At 43.5% G+C, this 21,975-nt stretch overlaps 1 protein-coding gene across 1 annotated transcript in view; it reads left to right on the top strand.

Moving 5' to 3' along the window:
- grin2da (glutamate receptor, ionotropic, N-methyl D-aspartate 2D, a) overlaps positions 1 to 21,975 on the top strand; it is a 237,271-nt gene that overhangs the window by 58,638 nt on the left and 156,658 nt on the right. Inside the window, exon 4 of the mRNA XM_079522009.1 lies at positions 17,208 to 17,395. Coding sequence (XP_079378135.1) covers positions 17,208 to 17,395 — 188 coding nt within the window. The remainder of the gene's footprint in view (positions 1 to 17,207; positions 17,396 to 21,975) is intronic.

Genomic DNA, 21,975 nt, shown 5'->3' with positions numbered 1-21,975 from the left:
CTCTGCAATACAAACATTTTCAGTCGTAAGATTTTATTTAGCTTTTCTCTTCTCTCCCCTCCCCTCCCCTCCCCTCCCCTCCCCTTCCCTCTCCTTTCCTCTCCGCTCCGCTCCCCTCCCCTCCCCTCCCCTCCCCTCCCCTCCCCTCCCCTCCCCTCCCCTCCTCCCCTCCCCTCCCCTCCCTTCCCCTCCCGTCTCTCCTCTCCTCTCCTCTCCTCTCCTCTCCTCTCCTCTCCTCTTCTCTTGTCCCCATCGCCCCTTGTACTGTAGACTCCTCCCTCATGTCTCCTGCACTCTGTGTCCCTCAGGGGGCAGTCACAGGGAGACCCTCAGGCTGTGTGACAGGCAGATACATATTCAGCTGTCAGAGGAGATGCTGTCCCTTCACCCATAGTCTCTCCTCTGGGGGTTAACATGACAGGACATTTTCCATTTTCTTTGCTATCTCACCGACCGTGGTGCACTGCAGTAGACGTCTACCTAGCTAGACCTGTAAGCCCCCCGTGTCCACTGGGCTCTATTTTCTCAGATGAATACACCAAGGCGCTCGCCTAAAGGTGCTTCCAGGTGCCCGAGTTGAAAACAGTTTAGCTTTCAAGCCTCATGTGAGCACAAGGCCAAGCTGCATGCTAGAGTCTCCAAAAACGTGGAGCTCCAATGACATTCTACATTATATTATACACTTCACTTCAGAGTTTCTCTGAAACAGTCTGTGCACATTTTTGGCATTTATACTAATCTTTCAATACCTATACTTTACTAGTCGTCTTTCTCAAAAGAAAGAGTCTCTATACTTTCATCGGGGGGAGGGGGGTGTGTGTCACTGTTTCGTTCTTTAGTTATTGGTAGTTGAATATAGCTTGTTTTCATCAAAAACACTGTCTGGAAATAGAAATCAGAGAAAAAATATTTTTGTATACATCCTATAACATTAGACTGGAAGTCGTAGGATCAGTAACAGGGTGCGGAAGAGTGCCCTCTATCGTAAACCACTGAAAAACTAAATGATAAACGTCATACGTCAATGACAGGCTTGGATTGAAATTACGAATATATTCGTCAATGGCAGTGAATGAGTTGAACCAAGTCGGGTGGGGTGGGGGGGGGGGGGGCAGGGCATGCCCAAAATGTAATTCCTGGAAACGCCACTGCCCTGTAGTCTGTTTCTACTGCCAAGTTGAGCTGAGCCTGTTTGGTCCAAATCATTCTCTGCTTCATATTTCTCTTTTCCCACTTTAAGATTATATCTTTTGCATGTCTGCTTAACTTTTGAGTAAAAGTGAGAGAGACGGGATGGCATGAAGTAAAGTGCCTCGGGATGGACATTGGAAGGGATGTTTTATTTCTGTGGTATTGGAAAGTGGACATATACTCTGCCAATTGATATTCTCTGCATGCCTCTGGTCAAAATAACAATTTGGTCTACTTTGGGTTTTTGTTTCATCTGCCCAATGTGCTAAATATAGGGTTTTTTGACTGACTCAGTTTTAAATCAGAGCTGATGGGTGCCTGCATGCCTGTTGGGTTTACTGTACAGACAGCAAACTATAAAATGCACAAAACAGACTTTCTCGCACATAACTCAAGCTCTGTCTGGTCGATTTACTTAATACATTGTCTATGTCGGGTGGAAACCTAAATTACAAACCTAATAAAAACCAAATAAAATTTGTAACAGGCAACATGCGTTGCCGGTTACAAATCACCCATGACTCACGACATGCGTTGCCAGTTACAAATCACTTGTGCTGCCGGTTACAAATCACCTGTGGTGTCCGCGTGCGGTTAGGGTTATGTTAGTGTTTGGGTAGTGTGGCGGACTAATGTCTGTCAGACTCTTGGTATGTTGGAACAAATGCCTGCACCCTGGCATAGATCGACACATTATCCTTCCTCCACCAGTTGAGAACAAAACGCTGTTGAACTTCTGTTCAGGCCAACGCTTGATTAACACTGCAGCTGTATATGTGCCAGTGGGTGAGGGAAGATGACACTGCCATGAGGGGCCTGGCTTTCAGGTTCCATGGGCAGTGCAGAGACTGCCGTCATCACACTGAGTGTGGAGTAGTAATCTGGATAGAAACTGCAAAGCCACTGCTGAGGGAATTGAAGCCACGTCAGGTTATTTTTTTTAAGCATGTCTTCCTGCCTTGTAATAACTCGACTGTCTTACTTAACCATTATGGTTGAGCGGAGTCCCTCAGGGCTATATGCTAGTGTATTTTCTGTTTTCATGTTATCGTGGGGAATCTTTTGCTGAATATAGCCATATATATGAAAAACGTCCCCACAATACGGATGATTGGGTTGAGTGGTTAAATGTTTTCCTTTAACCCATATGACAGCAAAGTGACTTTACTTTTGATGGACTTTTTTGACATTTGTGTGTGTGTGTGTGTGTGTGTGTGTGTGTGTGTGTGTGTGTGTGTGTGTGTGTGTGTGTGTGTGTGTGTGTGTGTGTGTGTGTGTGTGTGTGTGTGTGTGTGTGTGTGTGTGTGTTCATGAGGCACTGCAACGGATGTTATCATGTTGACATAAACTTTCAATTTTGTCGCTATCGGGCAGAAACCTCTTATCTCCATCAGATAATAGATGAAGAGGCGCTGCATGGAAGGGTGCTCTTTGGAAGGGTTCTAAGTTAAATTCCTTTGTAGGCGTCACAGTGGAAAACTATACAATATAAGGCAGAACTTCAAGGAGTGAAGGACCAAGGCAGCTCTGTTCAGTTAGAAAATATGTTATAATTACTTCATAAAAAAGCAAGGGTTAAAACAAACAAACAAACAAACATACAAAAACATATCTCTGCCTGCAGAGTGTTTTCTTAGTGTGTGGAGAGTGTTTTGGAGAGAGGATGTGTGCTTCCTCTTAAAGTCTGGCTTTTGATCTGTATATTTTTCATGGGTGACTCACAGCTTCTCAGGGTTCACACTAGGTTTTCTTAAACGCTGTCGGGGTTCACGGGGTGATTGATCAGAGCTCTCTATGGCAGCAGCCAACGCGTGGCTGGGTGTCATGGCCGGCAGTATAACAACGGATGTGAGGGTTTTAGAATAAACATCTGCCACCGGCCACAGTATCAAAGTACCACTTTGACGTGGAATTCTCGGCAGAAGGGTGTAATTTGACGGTTGTTTGGTGTGAAAAGGAAAGGATGAACATTGCATTTGTTATGTTTCTGGATTCGTCTGACAAGGTCAATACTGTTGAGTGTGGAATATTTTTAGAATGACAATTTCCCTCCCGCTTAATCCTGCAAATAAAATCAACTTGTCTAACTTGCCACAATTTTTTATGGGAGCTGTCAAGTGATTGTGAAACTGTGTCAGCGAAGAATACACAACATGTAGCATACACGATTCATAAGAATGACCATGTTGTGCTTGGGTGGTGAAGTGGTAAAGTGCCTGCCCATGCAGTAGGCCTACCCGAGGCACGGAGGTTGTGGGTTCAAATACACTGTGGTGCGTCCGGGTTTGTCGAGCATCTACACAAACACAATAGGTCATAGCAGTGGGCGTGATTTTCTGGAATCACTGAAAAATCTGCCATTCATTTTTCCCATAGAGATTTACAAAAATATTAATATTAATATTATCAATTATTTTAAGCCTAGATTCATGACCATAAAACATTTGATTCTGTGATTTTAAAAAATCCTTTATTTAGCGACCATAAAACCTTTGATATTGTGAAAACAAATGTTTTTCACAATATCAAAGGTCATGACTCATGAATGATTCACCAGGATCCTGGATGGCTTGATTCTAGGCTTAAAATAATTTATATTATTATTATTATTAATATTATAATATTAACAGTTTGACTGTGGTGATTAAACAATTGTGTTCAAGATCTCCCTGCCTATTTTTCACTAACCTTTGAAGAGCCACTGCACCGACTTGATCGTTGCTTTTCATGAAAATCCGCTTTAAAATGGTGTAAACGCTTGTTTGTAGTGTTGAAAAATATTCCAAAGTGGCGATCACAACAACAGAGCGGAGAAGGAACACACGCTGCGTGACACCGCTGACATTGCAATCAATTTCCCAGAACCCTTTGCATGCCAGTGCGACTGATGTTTTTGCGATGACGTCACTATCCCACACTGTCCGATGGAAACCCTGTATGTCATAAAACGTATTAATTAACGGTTTAACTGCTTGTGACGGAACGTTCCGCCAGTTGGAATCCAACCGGCAACTACATGGACGCCCAAAACAGGATGTCAGTCCAGTGTGTGCAGCATTGAAATAGCCTCGGCAGTCGGCTCTGTGTCCAGCAGGAGGCATACACATAACTCGTGTAACTCTTTATTGGAAGGGAAGCTGTTCTACAGTCAGGGAGAGTGTTAATAATAATTATATTAGTATATTAACATTTTTGTAAATCTATGGGAAAAATGAATAGCAGATTTTCCAGTGGTGCTAGAAAACCACGCCCATGGCTATGCCCCGGCCTATTACACGTACTAGTCCTACAACCTGGTGCGGACTGATTCGACTGCCAATCTCTCAGTCAAGTCATGCAAATAAATAAATATATCATGTCGACCATAGACAACTTTTGGCCAATCAGTTCCGACTATAAATTCTTAGTCGGGGACAGCCCTAATTCAAGTAATATTTAATGTTGATGATTCTGGCTGCACCATTTTTGCAATTAAATTAAATAATTTGTGTTTTGCCAGTGGACAGCTAGTGCACCTATACCTGTAGTGCGTATCTCAGTGCTTCTCAAAGAGCGGTCCAGGGACCCCCAAGGGTCCTTGAGAGTGTTCCATGGGGTTCCCAGCAAAATGTTCTTACATATACTATAGTAACTATACTAATTGAAAATAGAAGATCTACAAGCTCACCGCATGTTGCGTTGTGATGCATTTTGAGCTTGCATGTACATCTGCCCATTTCAATTTTTAATAGCCTGGAAAGATTTTTGAAAAATCTTGACACTGAAAATGATTGTTGATGAGTTAATTACTGATGGGGAGAAAAGAGTAAAGGAACGATGAAACTCTGATCAAAGTGGTTAACACAAAGAGAAAGAAAACCAAGAAAGAGTAAAAAGGGGAAAAACCTAAGAACATGCCGTAAAGGCAAAGGCAGAAGATGAATTAGAGGATTTATTTCACTCTGACAGTGAACAAGAGTCTTCTTATTCGTCTTGCACTTTTTTTCAAATTAACTAAAGGGTTGAAAAAGGCAAGTAATTATGGACGATTTCTTTCTCGAATCGATCTTTGCATTGATTTAGGTAAGTGGTTGATGAGATAGAGAGGTGCTGATGGTCTGAAAAGAGCTGGATTAAGAAGACGATGGTGATGATCGGCTTTAAGACCCCGGCCCTTCCTGCTGCAAGTTAACACCAAATTATTTTCACACGCATGATGCACACACACGCATGCATGATATAGAAAAGGCCGTCATAGTTTGCAATGGAAAAAAAGAAAGAACCAGAGCATGATTGATTGGCACTTCAAGTTTGGAGCTAGGGGCCCCGGGGCTATAGAGACATGCTAGTCTGTGCATACATACTGTATGGCTTCTGGTTTCCGAAGGACACATCGGTTTATATCGCCTTAGGGAATTAGTGCAGAAGGTGAGATGCATCAATGGGACCCAGTGCCTCCCTGCTTGGCCCTCAACATCAAGGTTTGGGTAAGTCCCTGCGACATACTGGCGTCATGTCCTGGGGGTGTATACATCAAGCTGCTTCACACTACAGAAACAGGAGATGGCTTGGCAAGGCTTACTTATCTGTGTGTGTGTGTGTGTGTGTGTGTGTGTGTGTGTGTGTGTGTGTGTGTGTGTGTGTGTGTGTGTGTGTGTGTGTGTGTGTGTGTGTGTGTGTGTGTGTGTGTGTGTGTGTGTGTGTGTGTGTGTGTGTGTGTGTGTGTGTGTGTGTGTGTGTGTGTGTGTGTGTGTGTGTGTGTGTGTGTGTGTGTGTGTGTGTCTCTCTCTCTCTCTCTCTGCTTTCTCAGTTTCAGCTGGACTCAATCACCTGTCCAGAAAAGCTGAGCACTTGAACTTGAAAGTGTGATGTCTCGATATACACTTGTTTCCACAATCCTGGCCAGTTTGGTAAAATTGGAAGACTTGTTGTTCTATGTCCGTGGAGGGGAAATAGTAGTATCAGTGACAAACCTTTTACTTACTCTCTTTTAAATTACTCTCAAGACAACTTAAGGGAGAGCAGGCAAAGGCCTTTACCTCTTCTTTGCCAGCTAAGAGACCGAGACAGATTACTCTCTTCTTTAGTACCTTAACTTTGCCTCATTTAGAGCACATCGGTGTCTTCTGCATATGATGTTTTTGATTAATTTCATTTCCCACTGCTAAATGCCCTCTACTAGATGGGGATTGCAACTGCATGAGTTGTAGAATAATTCAATTAAATAAAAACAAAAAAACAGACACATCCACTTTCTCTTTATGAGGCAAATGTGTCTGTTGTTGAAAAGGACAAAATATCCCATCAATCCTTACTCAATTTTACAAAAGAATTGGCTGCTAGAGTAATGGTGATGACGTGCACTGAGCGTCGCTCAGTGCTCCTGATGCAAAATAAATAATGAGTGAGGCTCATGTCTGGTGGAAAACATGTCCAAAACTGTTACTTTTCATGATTCAAAAACCGTGACTGCAGTGGGAAGCACTATAGCCTTATTTATGTGGTATGCACTAGTCTTTCCAGCCATCGTAGTGCCAGGAATGACTTTATCTATTTGAACATTTAAGAAGGTTTGTATTTGGAAAGATTTTGGTCGAATGGATTGAAAGGATTTACCACGCTGACTAAATCTTCTGTCATAACAAATAATATCTCATCAGAGCCATTTATTAGTGGCAGCGTGACAGGAAGATTACCTGCCCCGTTTGGTATTTAATGTAGCACTAAAACCTTTTTGGCAGTGAAGTGAAGTCTACATTATGGCATTCACAGAATAGTATTCGTCAATTATTCTAAATAAATTATGTATTTATTTTTCTACAGCAGACCTCCAACTTAAGTACTAATCCATTCATGATGAATTGTTGATTGTTTTCATATCAGCATTCAAGAAAGATTTTCTTGGGATAAAGCATATCTACGCTCAATTGGGACAACACTGTAGAGTGTGTAAATACTTTACTTACTATTGGTGAGTTCATTACTGTAGTTTCAAGTTAGATTGGAGATGTGACATGCCGTGACAACATTGTGGACTTGCAACTCTGATTCTAAACAGCTGTGAGTTTAGTCTAATCATAGTCTTGCATTGCCAGATTGCTGCCTCTCGCAATTTCCAAATGCTTCCGTCATACTCATACAGTCTGGAGAACGGAAGCTCTGATGATGAGCAAGTGATAAAGCGGAAATGTATCCTAATATGAATAAAAATCATCTAAGCATACTGTATAGCCTATTGCTTGCTGCCTAGCAGAAATTGAATTTAAACAAATAAAATATATTTTCGTGAATGGAAATGGCAGCTTCCTTGCTCAGATTTCGGGGGGTGTAGTTCCAGACTCTATATACCATTCAGAGATTGTGGAACTTAGAGTATATATTAATAGAGACGGCACCCGGAGGAAACCCTGAGGCGAAATGGACATAGTGGTAGTGCAGCTCGAGCCAGCGCTAGCTGGTCCGTTGACTATCATTGCGCACGTTCATGTTATTGGGCCCATGACACGTGAACGCTATGTTTCATATGTGAACGCGCACAAATGGCGCAATGATAGTCAACGGTTTGGACAAATCCATCCCAGAATGCACTCTGTTCCTACCCGGGAAGGAGGAGTGAAATCGCCTCATGCGCTTTTGAGCAACTTAATGCAAGTGGATGGGAGGAGAAATCCGGTGCCGTCTCTATTAATATATACTCTAAGTTGTGGAATAGTTGTCTGGCCACGCAAGACTAGTCCAATCAGAACGGCAGCTGATGTTCACCGGCCCAGCCTATAGTTAACCCTTTACTTGCTTATTGTTTTCAAGGCTTCCCACAAGGTGTTTTAATATATATATATATTTTATATATTTTATATATTTTATATATTTTATATATTTTATATATTTTATATATAAATATATATATTTCACCGCCGAACAATCGACTATTCGACTATGGTATTTGAGACTACCAAAAAGCTACATTGATTCTACATTTAAGTGATTCATATTAGATTGGTTCATGATTTGTGGCATGGTTTTCTTAAAGATGGAGTGCCACAATTCTTTCCAGTTTTTCATGTGTCTATGAGGTGACAGTACTTCATTAGACACCCTGGACTCGTTTGTATGTGCAATGGTGTATTAACTTTGTATTTAGGGTTTCTTCCTGGAGGCTGAACCCTTGACAGTCAAACGGGCCGATGAAATAAACAGTAATATAGTGACATCACACTATCAGCCCCTCCCCTAACCCCTCCCCCTTTATCATACAACTACAGCTGTGGGTGCGGCTTCAGTTCAGGTGGATCACCACCCATCACCACCCACCAGGCAAACCAGGCATACTTAATGAACTGGTGGGCGTGCCCACATAAAAACAACAACAATTCACATGAACATAATGGATAGTGATTAATGTTTTGGAGAAAATCTGTAAGAGACTCCTAGAAAGAAAAAAATGGCCTGAGGAGTTGCAAGGGAATCCTCAGAAAAGACAAGACAAGACAAGACAAGACAAGACAAGACAAGACAAGACAAGACAAATGTTGATTATTCAACCAATGCCTCAAGAGTTGCCAAAATGTAAAGCGTGCTGGTTGAGCACCATGATGCTGATCATGGTGTGGTGTCATCCAACAAGTCTGGTGCAAATCGGTCCAGCAGTTTTCAAGATAAGATGCAGGCAGGCAGGCAGGCAGGCAGGCAGACAGACAGACAGACAGACAGACAGACAGACAGACAGACAGACAGACAGACAGACAGACAGACAGAGGATATACACATTATGCACAGACTATCAACAATGATTATGAGACTATAGTATTAATAGTGTGTCAGCCGGCCTTCTGCAGTGGATATCTGGAAAATATGTCTGAATGAAAATAATAATACTAATAATAGCTCAAAGTGCTTTACATAGCAATAAAAAAAGAAAAGCAAAGGCATAAAACAACATTAAAATAATAGCAGTAATGCAAAGGATTTTAAAAGCTCAACTAAAAGCAAGAGATTAGAAGTTGGTCTTGAGCTGTGCTTTAAAAATGTCTACAGAGTAGGCCAGGGTTCCCCAATTAATTTTCCTCGAGGGCCATATTTTGACTAAGGTACCAGGCTGGGGGCCGAGTCCGCACGCGTGAGGTCGAGGTCTTGCCCTGAAAATTCATTTTCAGGGCAGGACCCCATTTGAAAAGGATGCCCAGTTTGACATGCATAGGCTACTGACCCCCATTTAATGCCATTTATATCTGGGACCCCCCCCCCCCCCCCCCCCCCTTTCTTTTTTTTAAAAAATTCTTCCGCGGGCCGCAAGGGGGCGCTCCGCGGGCCGCAAATGGCCCGCGGGCCGCCTATTGGGGAACCCTGGAGTAGGCTATGTAGACATGAGTAAGTATAGCCTGGCTAATAAGCCAGACTAATATCACACAACACTGTCGCGGTATATTAGTCTGGGCTGGCTCCACTTGGATTTCATTTCCCGGGGGGCGGGTTCAAACATTTTCTCTTTGACGCAATTGGTCAGAGCTACTGTCAGTCAAAGGTCTCAAGCATTGAACGTCACTGTACCAAAGCCCGCCCATATTGCATACCGTGTCCCGATTGGCCCGACCTGTTCTCGGTTGTAGGAAAGAGGCGTGCTACTGAGCCTCGCCAGACCCTAATCCGCTGGCAGGCAATTTTTTTTTTGCCAACGGCTGATTCGGTCTGGTTTATTAACCAGGCTAGAGTAAGTAAGCCTTTCCGAGCCATGTGGCTCATAGGTCAGGAGCCTCCTGTTTCTGTATCGTGAGGCGTATCATCTGTACATGATGCTATTATGTTGCAGGGATTTACCCCCCAAATTGAACAAATTGAAGTGCCAAGCAGGGAGGCGCTGCAGGGTCCCACCTTTAACCTCAACAGGTGTCTGTCATGTCTGTAGTGTCAACCTCCCTAGTAGTCGATGTGCAAATGCACCAAAGAGTCAAGCAGGAGTTCAGTTATCCCAATGAACAGAACAGCATGGAACACATGGGGTCGGGCTTGATTGTGGAGCCATGGCTTCTGGCACAAAGGACTGTGCAAGCCGCTTTGTTTTGTGCTGGGGGGATGATGAGCATACGTCTGAATGTCCTTCCCCACTAGCTCATCATGGACAGGATGAGAGGGATCAGGGATAGCGGATAGAATTGACACATTTGTGCAGGATTCTATATCTGTCAAATGTATTGTGACAGCTTGGGAAAGGGGACATCAAGGCTGTGTTGCCTGATAAAAAAATATATCCCATATTCATAGTTCAATAAAACCCAGACACACATTAATTCAGTTCAAAGTTATTCACCGGTTTTCATTATAATAAGGTCATGTTATTCTCTATTTTGTGTACTCCAATGTTTCAGATGTCAGGTTATCTGAGTTTTAGGATTGTCTGGCAGGGACATGGCTCTGTGGCTGGATGCTCAGAGGGCCCTTTGAGTCTCCCGTGACGCATTCAAACAGCTGTATTGATGGGAGTGGTACTAGCAAACAAACAAAGGAAGATAACTCCACCATGCTTCAGAAACTCATTGCATGGATGAGTTTTGGTTATCCCCTTGCATAAACTTTGATTTATTAATTTAAAAGGTCAACATGAAACTCCTGTGACCGTTGGACTAACTACAGTAGTGCATTTACCAGTAGCTTGTGTGGGTTGGAGCAATATACTTTCTGAATGTCGTAGGCTACGTTTCAAGTATTTAAGTGCTTTTTACATTTCTGTCTAATAAAGTATTCAATCACCGTAGCTTGACAAAAGCTACCTACGTCACTATTTCAGTGTCACAACAGATGTGGAATGGCACTTGTGACTTTGAGTTTGTCCATCATCACATCAAAGGGAGATTCTCCATTGGCTTCCACACAGTCATGTTTTATTCAGTCACTCAGTGTCCTCAGCCAAATTACCAACCCCGTCAGAACACCTGTGTCTTGGTATCAAGCAGTGGTTTAAAGTAGAATTTACTCAAGTAGGCCTACCGTACAATGTTGTGGTATTTTCTTTACTTGTACTGGCCGGAGTATTTCCAAATATACCTATACTTCTACTCCACTACATCTCAGAGGCAAATATTGTACTTTTTACTCCACTACGATTTATTGAAATCTTGAGTTACTATAATTACTGTGTAGATTTTGATTATAATTAATTACAAAACACACACAATTGACCCTCTTCACATGCACTCATACAACACATCGCATTTCTCACACCATCAAATCACCCCAATTAGGAAATTGCATCAACACATGCACCACTGAGAAATCCACTTCAGCCGGTATTAGAGCGACAAAGGGAATGAAAATGATTGTATCTGAATAGCCCCGGCCCCCACCCGTTAACTGTAGTGAAAACCAGAAATGCACGTGTCTGTCTTCTCCCTTAATTATGTCAGGAACGCTGCGTTTACGCACATCATTGCGTTGGTTATCATTCAGCATCATATGCTGGCTATCATTTTCTCTTGCAGTTTAAGCATAACATTGTAGGGCCTACAGATGAAAATGAGCTTCTGGCTAACTCTGGCCCATTTACATGGATATGAAAACTGACGTGTTGATTAATGCATTGTCCCTGATAAAAAAAACAGTTAAAAAAAATCATGTTCATGTCAATAAGGGAAACATGATGAGAAATGACTAATGAGCAAAGTAAAAGAATATGGAAATGCAATTTATAATGAATATTATTATATATGAATATTACAACCCCTATCACACAGGAAAGTGTATTTATGAAACTAATAATAAAACGATCAGCTTAAATACTAAAATAGACATGATAGACATGTATAAATAGGCCAAGCATGTAGGCACTGGCTGTGAATAAGGACAGTTTTTATAAAGTGATGCAAAGTGTCATGAATGGCGGACTCATCTTCAAAGTGCTGTCCCATTCCTTTCACAACAATTTGGAGCCCTTGCAGCCTAGCTCTCACCCTCAAGCACTTACAGCTGACGTCACTAAAGTCAATGAGGGTTCAGGGCTCGAGGGCTTGAGGGAGGCAATAGAGCGTCGCAGTCCCGCCTCCTACCCTGGACCAGGAAATGAAACCCAATGCATTATTCTCATAGACATTTCTTAAAGTATTTATTTAAAGACGGTTACGCCGCGGACAAAGCCAACTCGAGTCGTGACAACTCATGACAACACAAACAATATTTTGAAAAACAGAACAACAAAAAAAGTGTTGTAACTTGCCGTTTTTTTCTTCTTTCTAATTATTTGTTTGGTCCAAAATATTGTTTGTGTTGTCATGAGTTGTCATGACTCGAGTTGGCTTTGTCCGCGGCGTAACCGTCTTTAAATAAATACTTTAAGAAATGTCTATGAGAATAATGCATTGGGTTTCATTTCCTGGTCCAGGGTAGGAGGCGGGACTGCGACGCTCTATTGGGATTGATCAGACCAAAAACAGGAAGTGGCAAGTATGTGTTTAGCAATGAGCTTCTGTTAAATCAATATGTGTAAGTTTCAACCATGCTAATTTCTGTGTATCATTTGTTACCTGAAGTAATTGAAATGTATCTGAAATGAAATATGTAAAATGTAAATCTGGTCAGGATGTGAAAACAAAGTCCCTGATGCTATGTAGCTAGCATACTAGCATTCACATTGTTTGGTGCTGACCATGTGAGGCTGAAAATATACGTGAGAAAGTAGTCTCTGTCTTTACCACACATTTATTTACCACTTCAGCCCTATATACAGTTGGAGGCCATCGATATTGTCCTTTTCTTTTTGCTGAGGTTTGCGTGATCTGCGCAAAAGGACAGTTAACCCATTTTGGGCGGGAACCCCTTTTGGTGTTTTAAACATTATGTTATAATTTAGCTATTGAATTGTAGCAGATCTACAAGCTCATAGCGCGCCACCGAGTGGCGCGCTACGAGCTTGTAGGTCTGCTATTTTTGAAAAATCGTGAAAATAGAAATAGAAAACTGGAGGATTTAGAAGGATTTTAAAAAATGTTGAGGTCAGGCCTAAATGGGTCAAATGATAAGGGACAATATCGGTGGCACCCAACTGTACATTTTGGGCCTTTTAAAATGACAGATGTATCACTCACAGCTGTGTGTTGTGATGTGGCACATTGTGAGCTTGTATAGCCGCAATTTGCAACACTACATTTCTTTTTATAATGGGATGAATCTAGAGTTGCAATACCCTCCATTGACAGCCATTGATCCAAAACGAATTTCCGATCTGCTTGTATTAAACGGCGTTAAACTCATCCTTTTCTGTATGAGAGAAATTCTGTGTCTTTTCTCTCCTCTCTTTCATGTGACTGTCAATCTGCACTCGTATTGGCTGTATGCCTCTGTTCCTTCACTCTTATTGGCTGTATGCCTCTGTTCCTTCCTGAAGTCCTTCTGTGGAGATGGCTGCTGAGCCAATGTTGGAGCGATTTCAAATCTGCGATCTTTCTATATCCGGCTCCAGCACAGAGTTATAAATAATAGAGACGCCACCGGATTCCTCCTCCCATCCACTTGCATTGAGTTGCTCACCCAGCATGAGGCGTTCTTCCGGGTTGGAACCAGTGCATTCTGGGATTGCTTATGGGCCATACGTGAACGCGCTGGGCAGTTCATAGCATTTCACTTGTTCACATATGGAGCATAGCGTTCACGTATGTGGAGCATAGCACGTTCACGTTTGGCCCATAGTGCTATGCATAGTGCCATGGCACATAGTCTAATATCACTTTTGGCCACCATGTCTTTTGCGCTTTACGTTACGCTACGTCTCTATTATATAAGGGGTCCGGCTATTGGTTGGGCCAGACATGGGACCAGAGCGGGGGTGGGTCTTACTCGAAACCCATGTGTACAACAAGAGCAGGGTTGCATGGGTCTTGTATTGATAGGGCCCCTGAAACGGCTCCTCCCACCCCCGAGCCCTGGTTGTCTGTGGAGGCAAACCTGAAATTCTGCCCAGGGAGAAGGCACCTCAGATAGGGACATGGGGCTTGCTCAACGATGGAGACCACGGAGCTTGAGTATGATATTGCGATTATGCAACAGTTACCCTGAAAACCCCCCCACATCAACTCAATTTCATTGCAACTAAGATATTTGATAGAAATTCATAATCTTTAATGCCATATGTAGTCACTACGACGGCAAATGTCTAGCCGCAGGCTGCTACCCGAACATTGAACAACAGCTAGCGAGTGCAGCGGAGAGGCAGAACGGAGTGTGAAGCTTGTCGATCAAAATCATCCCAAGGTAGTTACGCCGAATCGCCGATCCCACAGCATACCATATACTTTATCATCATTTTTTTAATAAATGGGACCATCATTTACTAAATGGAATATCATGGTGATTGAAAGAAGACTTTACAGTCGTGACTGTAAGCAAAGTATTTATGTCCATGTTTATTAAGGTAATAAAATCAATGGTAAAGTAGAGCCAAAAACCCATCCACTTGCATAGAGGATAGTTTTTTCTGGGTCCGCACAGCGACCCTACAGGCCTTCATATGAACTTGCATTTCTGAAGCTGGCCGCTTGGAGTTACTACAGGGGGGTTCGCCAAATCTTTGTGTTATAGGAACTTTTTTACTTGAACCACTTTAACCCTAGCACCATCCCTATTCTCAGTGGAACATTTGCAGGAAATACATGTAGGATACTAGAATTTCGCGGGCCTTCGGCCCGCTCATCCCAGAGTTGCGTTGCCCCGCGTTGCGATACAGAAGTCCACAGATACAGAAGTCCTCAGTGACACGCGTTTTATGCAGCTGTTTTGTGTTGCAGCGCGTGCGCGCGCGCGTGTAGTGTTGTTGTTCTTATCCAATTTGCGTGTTTGCATTATTAAGTGTGTAGGCATACCATATTCTGAATGAGCAAAAAGAGGACACATGCGCGCGTGCATGTGGATGTGGACATGCGCGTGCACGTCGTGCATGTGTCGTGCGTGGGCGGTTCTGTTAATTTCAGATGTCAAAATAATCTGTAGCCTAACATTAAATTGATCAAATATGCTCTATATTAGTTATGTATTTGTTGAAAGCAGTGGCTCTCAAAGGTGTGATCCAGGGAGCCTCATGGTTCCTTGAGGGGGTTCCAAATGGACCCATGATAGGTCTGTAACTCTGAGAGTGTACAAATGGAACCAAGTGGACCCTACAGGTGTGTAACTCTGAGAGTGTACAAATGGAACCAAATGGACTGTTTTATAACTTTTAACTCTGATACTGTACAAATGGAATCAAATGGGACTCTTATGGGTCCATTTGGTTTTACTGTCAGAGTTATGGGGGTCCTTGAAATTAAAAAGGTTGAGAACCTGTATGCAATGGCGTATGTCTTGTAAAAAGAGAGACCAGCCTATTCTCCAAACCATCATATGTTATGCTTTGCTAGGTTGTACAAAATAATATTGGGTCAGTGTAATTTGCAGGAGTCACCGCGCGCACAGCTGCCTTGTCTGTGTTGACATGACATGGGCTTGCAGGACAGAACTTTTATTTGTGACAGACACATAGTTGCTTTGCAGACAATACAATCTGCTTCTCATTGGTCAGTCACAAAGCTAAGAAAACAATGTGAGAGAAAAGGTAAGGTGTGTGTGTGTGTGTGTGTGTGGGGGGGGGGGGGGGGGGGGAGTAGGTGCGCTGCCTTCGACAGTGCTATACTTCTCCAGCAGCGGTGCAGAAGCGAGAGAGTGACACATTGTTGTGGATGTAAACGGCGCAACTTGTAGCTGTAAAGTAGTTTGGATTGTGTAGTCGCAGCGGTGCTACAAAGTGAATGTTACAATTCGCACGGTGATATTGTAAGGCGCAAATGCGAGTACGTAGTGGCACTGGCGAGCCCTGTGTAGTGTAGTGCCATTGTCGCGGCATCGCGAGGCGATCCAAATTCCCCCCCCCCGCGCACGCACGCACACACACATTGTACGTAGCTGTTTGTTGTTGCAGCGCGCGCGTGTGCGTGTAGTGTTGTTGTTGGTATCCATATATGCGCCTGGGTTTGTCCCGCTTGTACCACGCCAGGTGTCGACGCGGTCGTGTTAGCATTATGGTAAGTGTCCAAGTTAGAATCAGAGTGTGCGCTGTGTAGTTCTTCTTCTTCTAGTAAACAGAAGCCGTGTGTGTGTCACACCAAAAGTGGTGACCTATAGAATCCTGTACATAGAAGCATCACGCAATCGTCTCCCTCCCTGTGTGGGTCACGTGGTAGGCTGTGAGCCAATGGGAGAGGGAATGTAGTGTTGCCAGGTCCGCGTATTGTAAGCGAGTGGTAGTGTGTGTAAGTAGCGTGTTGAATGGCATTTTTTCTGTGCTTGTTTTCATAGACGTGGCAACAAATTAGGCGGGGGTGTCGGTGCTTGTGGCGTGTTTGTGTTTATTATTGATATTGATATTGTTTGCGAGTGTGGACGGGAGCCGGCTGTAGTGGCAGTGCGATGACAATTTTTACGCGGCTGGTGTCGAGTGTGGCCGTGCGGCGCGACATGAGGAGATAGGGAACCAACGACGCGGAGGGTAAGTGTGTGACGTGTTAGTGTGTTGTTGCAGTGTGTGTTGCAGCGTGTTGCAGCGTGTCAGTGACGTAGTAGCTGGTGCCTTTTGTTCCTGTGCGTGCTTTTGGGCACATGTTTTCAATTGTAATATAGGATGCATGGGAACTACTTTTGCAAATGTGTTGGTTTAATCCATTTTTCTAGTACCATAGTGTCCGTGATCTTGACAAAAATCTTGACAACTTTGCACTGCGTTACAAGCTGGTAGATCTGCAATTGTATTGTAGTTGTGTGATGCTGTAGGTAGTATGATCAAGTAGTAGGCATTATTTTACAAAACGAAAAAAGAAAAACATAGAACACGGAGATGAGAGGTTTCTGCCCGATGGCAACGAAATGTAGAATACACAATACAATTAAATGAATGAGTTAAAAACTGTCTGTCTGTCTGTCTGTCTGTCTGTCTGTCTGTCTGTCTGTCTGTCTGTCTGTCTGTCTGTCTGTCTGTCTGTCTGTCTGTCTGTCTGTCTGTCTGTCTGTCTGTCTGTCTGTCTCTCCAGGTGCGTCTGCTGTACTGTTCCCAGGAGGAGGCGGAGATGGTGTTCCGTGCGGCCTGGGCTGCTGATCAGGCTGGTTCCAGCCACATGTGGTTCGCCGTGGGGCCGGCACTGTCGGGTCTGGGCCTGGAGGGCCTGCCAAAGGCCCTGTTCGCCATCCGACCCCAGGGCTGGAGGGACGAGGCACGCAGGTAGGGTGGCGGGGTGGGGTGGGGTTGGCTGACTGACGGGATGGATGGATGGAGCAAGAGGGGGACATAGGGAGAGAGTTGGGGAAACATATTGTTTCTGTCAGGCAGACACATTTTCTTTATCTCCATATTTTAACTTTTCGTGTTTTGGGGGGGACATTATTTAACGCCCTACTTGATCATACTACAGCGTCACACAAAAGCATCCGAAGTAGCAGATTGACAAGCTCATCGATCTGATGCTTTTGAATTCGACAGACAGAGACAATATTGACGGCTATGTTTCTCTAGCTAGTTTCTCTTTGTAAAGATCGACAAGCTCAGAACGCATCGCTTTGCACTACATTTCAACTAAGGTTGTAGATCTGCAATTGTTTTATACAGTAGTTGTTTGATCCTGTAGTACGATTATAATTTTTTTGATAAAACGTAGAATTTGGAGATACTGTAAGAGGTTTCTGCTCGACAGCAATGACTTGTAGAATAATTCGTAGAATAATGTTTCCATCTCTCTCTCTCTCTCTCTCTCTCTCTCTCTCTTATGCTCTCTCCATTGTTCTCCCTATCTGTCTCTTTATCTTAAACATTCTGTATGTGTGAATCCCAAAGCGTTCTATATGGTTTACAGTCTGGAATGTTGCCCGAGGTGCTGAGAAATGTTTGAATTTATTATGCAGACAGTGTAGTTGTTGCAGCGTAGTAGTATCTACAGATAGTGCATGGCTCTTTAACGCGTCGCTAATCTATCTGCTGAGACTCCAAGCAGCTGGAAAGAAACATGCTATACAGTATGCACCTTGAATCTTTCAGGATGACAGGGCATTGTGAAAGGAGGGACACCCGCACACTGCCACTTGCTGGGTTCAGAGCATTTTATTAAAGCTTTAATAAAATGCTCTGAACCCAGCAAGTGGCAGTGTGCGGGTGTCCCTCCTTTCACATTGTATATGCCTCGTCATCATCGCACCTGCTCCAAACCTACCGGGTGTGCGGAAGTCATCTCTCTATAAGGATGACAGGGCATAAAACAACCCATTGGCCAGAGAATGTTACCGTTTTATTTTTCGCCAAACATATGATGTGTTGAATGTCAACTTTGCAAGGCAGCTGTGCCGTCAGCAGGGGGCTTGAGCCCTTTATGGTGCCCCCTGAGCGGGCCGTTAGCCAAGTGAGTGGCCACACTGTGTGGGGTGAAGCAGTGGTGGAAAGGCATGATTCTAAACTACGTCCGTCTCTAGACAAAGACCCGCCCATGGTAACGCCCGCCTTCATCAGGTCTCAGAGACCTGATACATTTAGCAAAGTTCTTAATTTGTCACTGCTGTTTGATCTGCAGCACTGATTAATGTGTAAACTTGAAACATTATTGTACTGGATCTTTATCCTTTTTAGTATACTAGTATTAGTTTGCTATAATTAGATTAATTCACGATAATCAACACAAACACTCATATTACAGCGTACGCGTTCAAACTATTATTCAAGCAAAGCAAACGGCCTAAACAATATTAGTTTGCCTCTTCTACAAAAGTAAAAGTTACAAGTTACAAGGCTGCATTCTGGAACGTTATCTGTCGCACATGCCAAGCTGTCAAGGTTCAAGGTTCAAGGTTTCTTTATTTTGTCTCCCAAGGGAGAAATTTGTCTTGGACCCCAAGGACCCGTCCTGCAGCATACAGATACAAAACAATACAGTACAATACAAAACAATACACAATACAAGACAACAAAGGCACACGGTGACCCGTACAACATTAAAAAGAAAAGAAAACACACACCAACATACCTAGTGCAAAAGAAGAAGAACATCACCTCATAACCTTTGACCCCTACCCTGTCTGCTCTCTGCAAGGACTCTGTTAAGGAGTGTGATTGACAGAGGGACAAAGGAATGCTTGTACCTATTATATTTGCACGCATGGACCTCGTACCTCCTACCTGATGGCATTAGCCGATATTCAGGGTATAGTACATGGGAGGGGTCAGACACAATTTTCTTAACCTGTCCAATGGTGGCCTGCTCAAAAATGACCTGGGGGGTGATCGGAGGTGTAGACATACCCATGATCTTCCCTGTCATTTTGGCTAATCTAAGGATCTCAGATTTGTATTTCACAGTTAGGTTTCCAAACCAACTGGTGATACCATACCTTAGAATAGACTCTATACTAGCTCTGTAGAAAATCAGCATTATGTTTCTACTTACACCAAAAAGTCTGAGCCGACGGAGAAAGTGAAGGCGTTGGTGTACCTTTGCACACATACTTGTCACATGGGAGTGCCAGCTTATATCACAATCCATGTGCACTCCTAGATATTTATAGGAGGTGACCTGTTTGATGTCATGACCATGTATGGTGATCGTGGTGTGGTCACCTATAGACCTGGGATCCACTACAATCTCCTCAGTTTTCCTTACATTAACTTGTAAGTGATGTTCATCACACCAGGTTACAAACCTGTCCACTCCAGTTGTATGGCTACTGGTGTTACCTTCACTTGTGAGTAAACTAAGTATAACAGTGTCGTCAGAGAACTTGACTACACACTGATTGGACTGTGAGCTGACACAGTCGTTTGTGTATAGGGTAAACAAAAGGGAGGAACTAACTGTCCCCTGGGGGGCCCCTGTACTGCTTACTGCTCTATCAGAGAGCGCCAAATTAAATCTCACCTGTTGTGGCCTGTTAGATAGAAAGGAGAAATACCATCTAATCAGAACTGGATTCACCTTCATCTCAGATAACTTACGAAGAAGAATGTCTGGATGGATTGTATTAAAGGCTGAGCTAAAATCAACAAAGAGAAGTCTTGCATATGTTTTTGCTCCCTCTAAGTGCTTCAATACACGGTGTGTTAGTGTGGAAATCGCATCACTAGTTCCCCGATTCCGTGCATAAGCAAATTGATGTGGATCTAGTGATCGCTCCGTTTCCTTTCGGAGCTCCTCAGTTAGGATTCTCTCCAGGGATTTGACCACATTGGAGGTTAATGCTACTGGCCGATAGTCATTGTTCTCTTGTGGACAGGGCTTCTTTGGGACTGGAACTATAATAGATTTTTTCCAGATTTCTGGCACAGTATAGGTGTCTAAGGATAGCTGAAATAGACGCTGCCATGCAGGAGTTAATTCCTCTGCGCATGTTTTTAATAAAAAAGCACACATTCCATCCGGACCTGTTGCCTTGTTGGTCTGCATAGATTTAAACACCTTAGTTACAGAACCTGGGTCTATTGTTATCCCGACATCATTATAGGGTAGGGCATTTAATACATCCCAGCATTCTCTGACAGTATCAGTCTCAAACCGCATAAAGAACTCATTTAGCTCATTTGCCCTTGCGCTCTCATTCTGAGAAGCCATGGGCTTCTTAGTGGGTTCCATGTTCGTCATTTTCCTAATAGAGTCCCAAAGTCTCTTGATGTTGGAGTTAGCCAACTGCTGCTCTGCACGCTCTTTATGTTGCCTCCTGGATTCTCTCAGCTGTTGATTGAGGTCCTTTTCCGCAGCCCTCATAGCTGCTGTGTCCCCTGTCCTAAAGGCTGTCTTCTTTCGCCTAATGCAGTCCTTTATTCCCCTTGTGATATAGGGTTTATTGTTTGGATATTTTGTTATGGTTTTCTGGGGTATTATTGAGTCCACACAGAAGGTGATGTAAGCGGTTATTGACTCTGTGGCTATGTTGATATCTGCATCATGAAGGAAGACATCCCAGTCTGTACAGAGAAAGCACCCCTTCAGCTCCTCCACTGCATCACCAGACCACACATGGACAGTTTTTGTGACTGGTTTACTGGATTTAAATACAGACTTATATGTGGGGGTGAGATAAATAGTCATATGATCGGAGGTGATCCGATCAGAGTGATCAGAGGCTAGTGGGGCCATAGCTCTGGCTGTATAAGCCCCCTTGATATTACCGAAACATTTGTCCAGAGTGTTATTTTTTCTCGTGGGACACTTGACATATTGTTGGAAGCCAGGTAAATATTTCTCTAGTGGGCAGTGATTAAGATCACCCAGAACCAGCATAGGTGCGTCAGGCTTGTTCTGAAGATGACGGTGTACACAGTCTGCGATCTGGCTAGCTGCACTGGCTGCCCTCGCATTCGGTGGTACATATACAACACACACAAAGATGTTGGAAAATTCCCGCGGTAGATAATAGGGTCTCAACGTGACGCACAGCAACTCCAGGTCAGGGTTACATATCGTGTCTCTGATCGCATAGTTCCGACACCAACTGTCTTTAATATAAACACAGAGACCCCCACCTGTTTGCTTCTCAGAGCGAGCCTTGTCTCTGTCAGAGCGTATGTGTGAGAACCCTTCTACCTGTATAAAACTGTCCGGGATGTCCTTGTCAAACCAGGTCTCCGTAACAACAAGTAAGCCAGACTCATTCTCTGTCCCTTGTATTATACCGTAATTGTAATATTTACCACCACAGAGTAACCTTGCGTCAATGTCACCATAGCTATCCACATCGGAGGAAAGTCTGGTAAGACGGGCAGTGTCGATAGGCCAATCAGAGGCAGGCGGGGCGTTACCATGTCTGGAGACGGACTAGTTTAGAATG

The sequence above is a fragment of the Electrona antarctica genome (genome assembly GCF_951216825.1).
Source record: "Electrona antarctica genome assembly, chromosome: 15".
In the NCBI taxonomy this organism is placed as follows: Eukaryota; Metazoa; Chordata; class Actinopteri; order Myctophiformes; family Myctophidae; genus Electrona; species Electrona antarctica.
The sequence above is the reverse complement of the archived record's forward strand: the minus strand, read 5'-3'. Positions and strand labels throughout refer to the sequence as shown.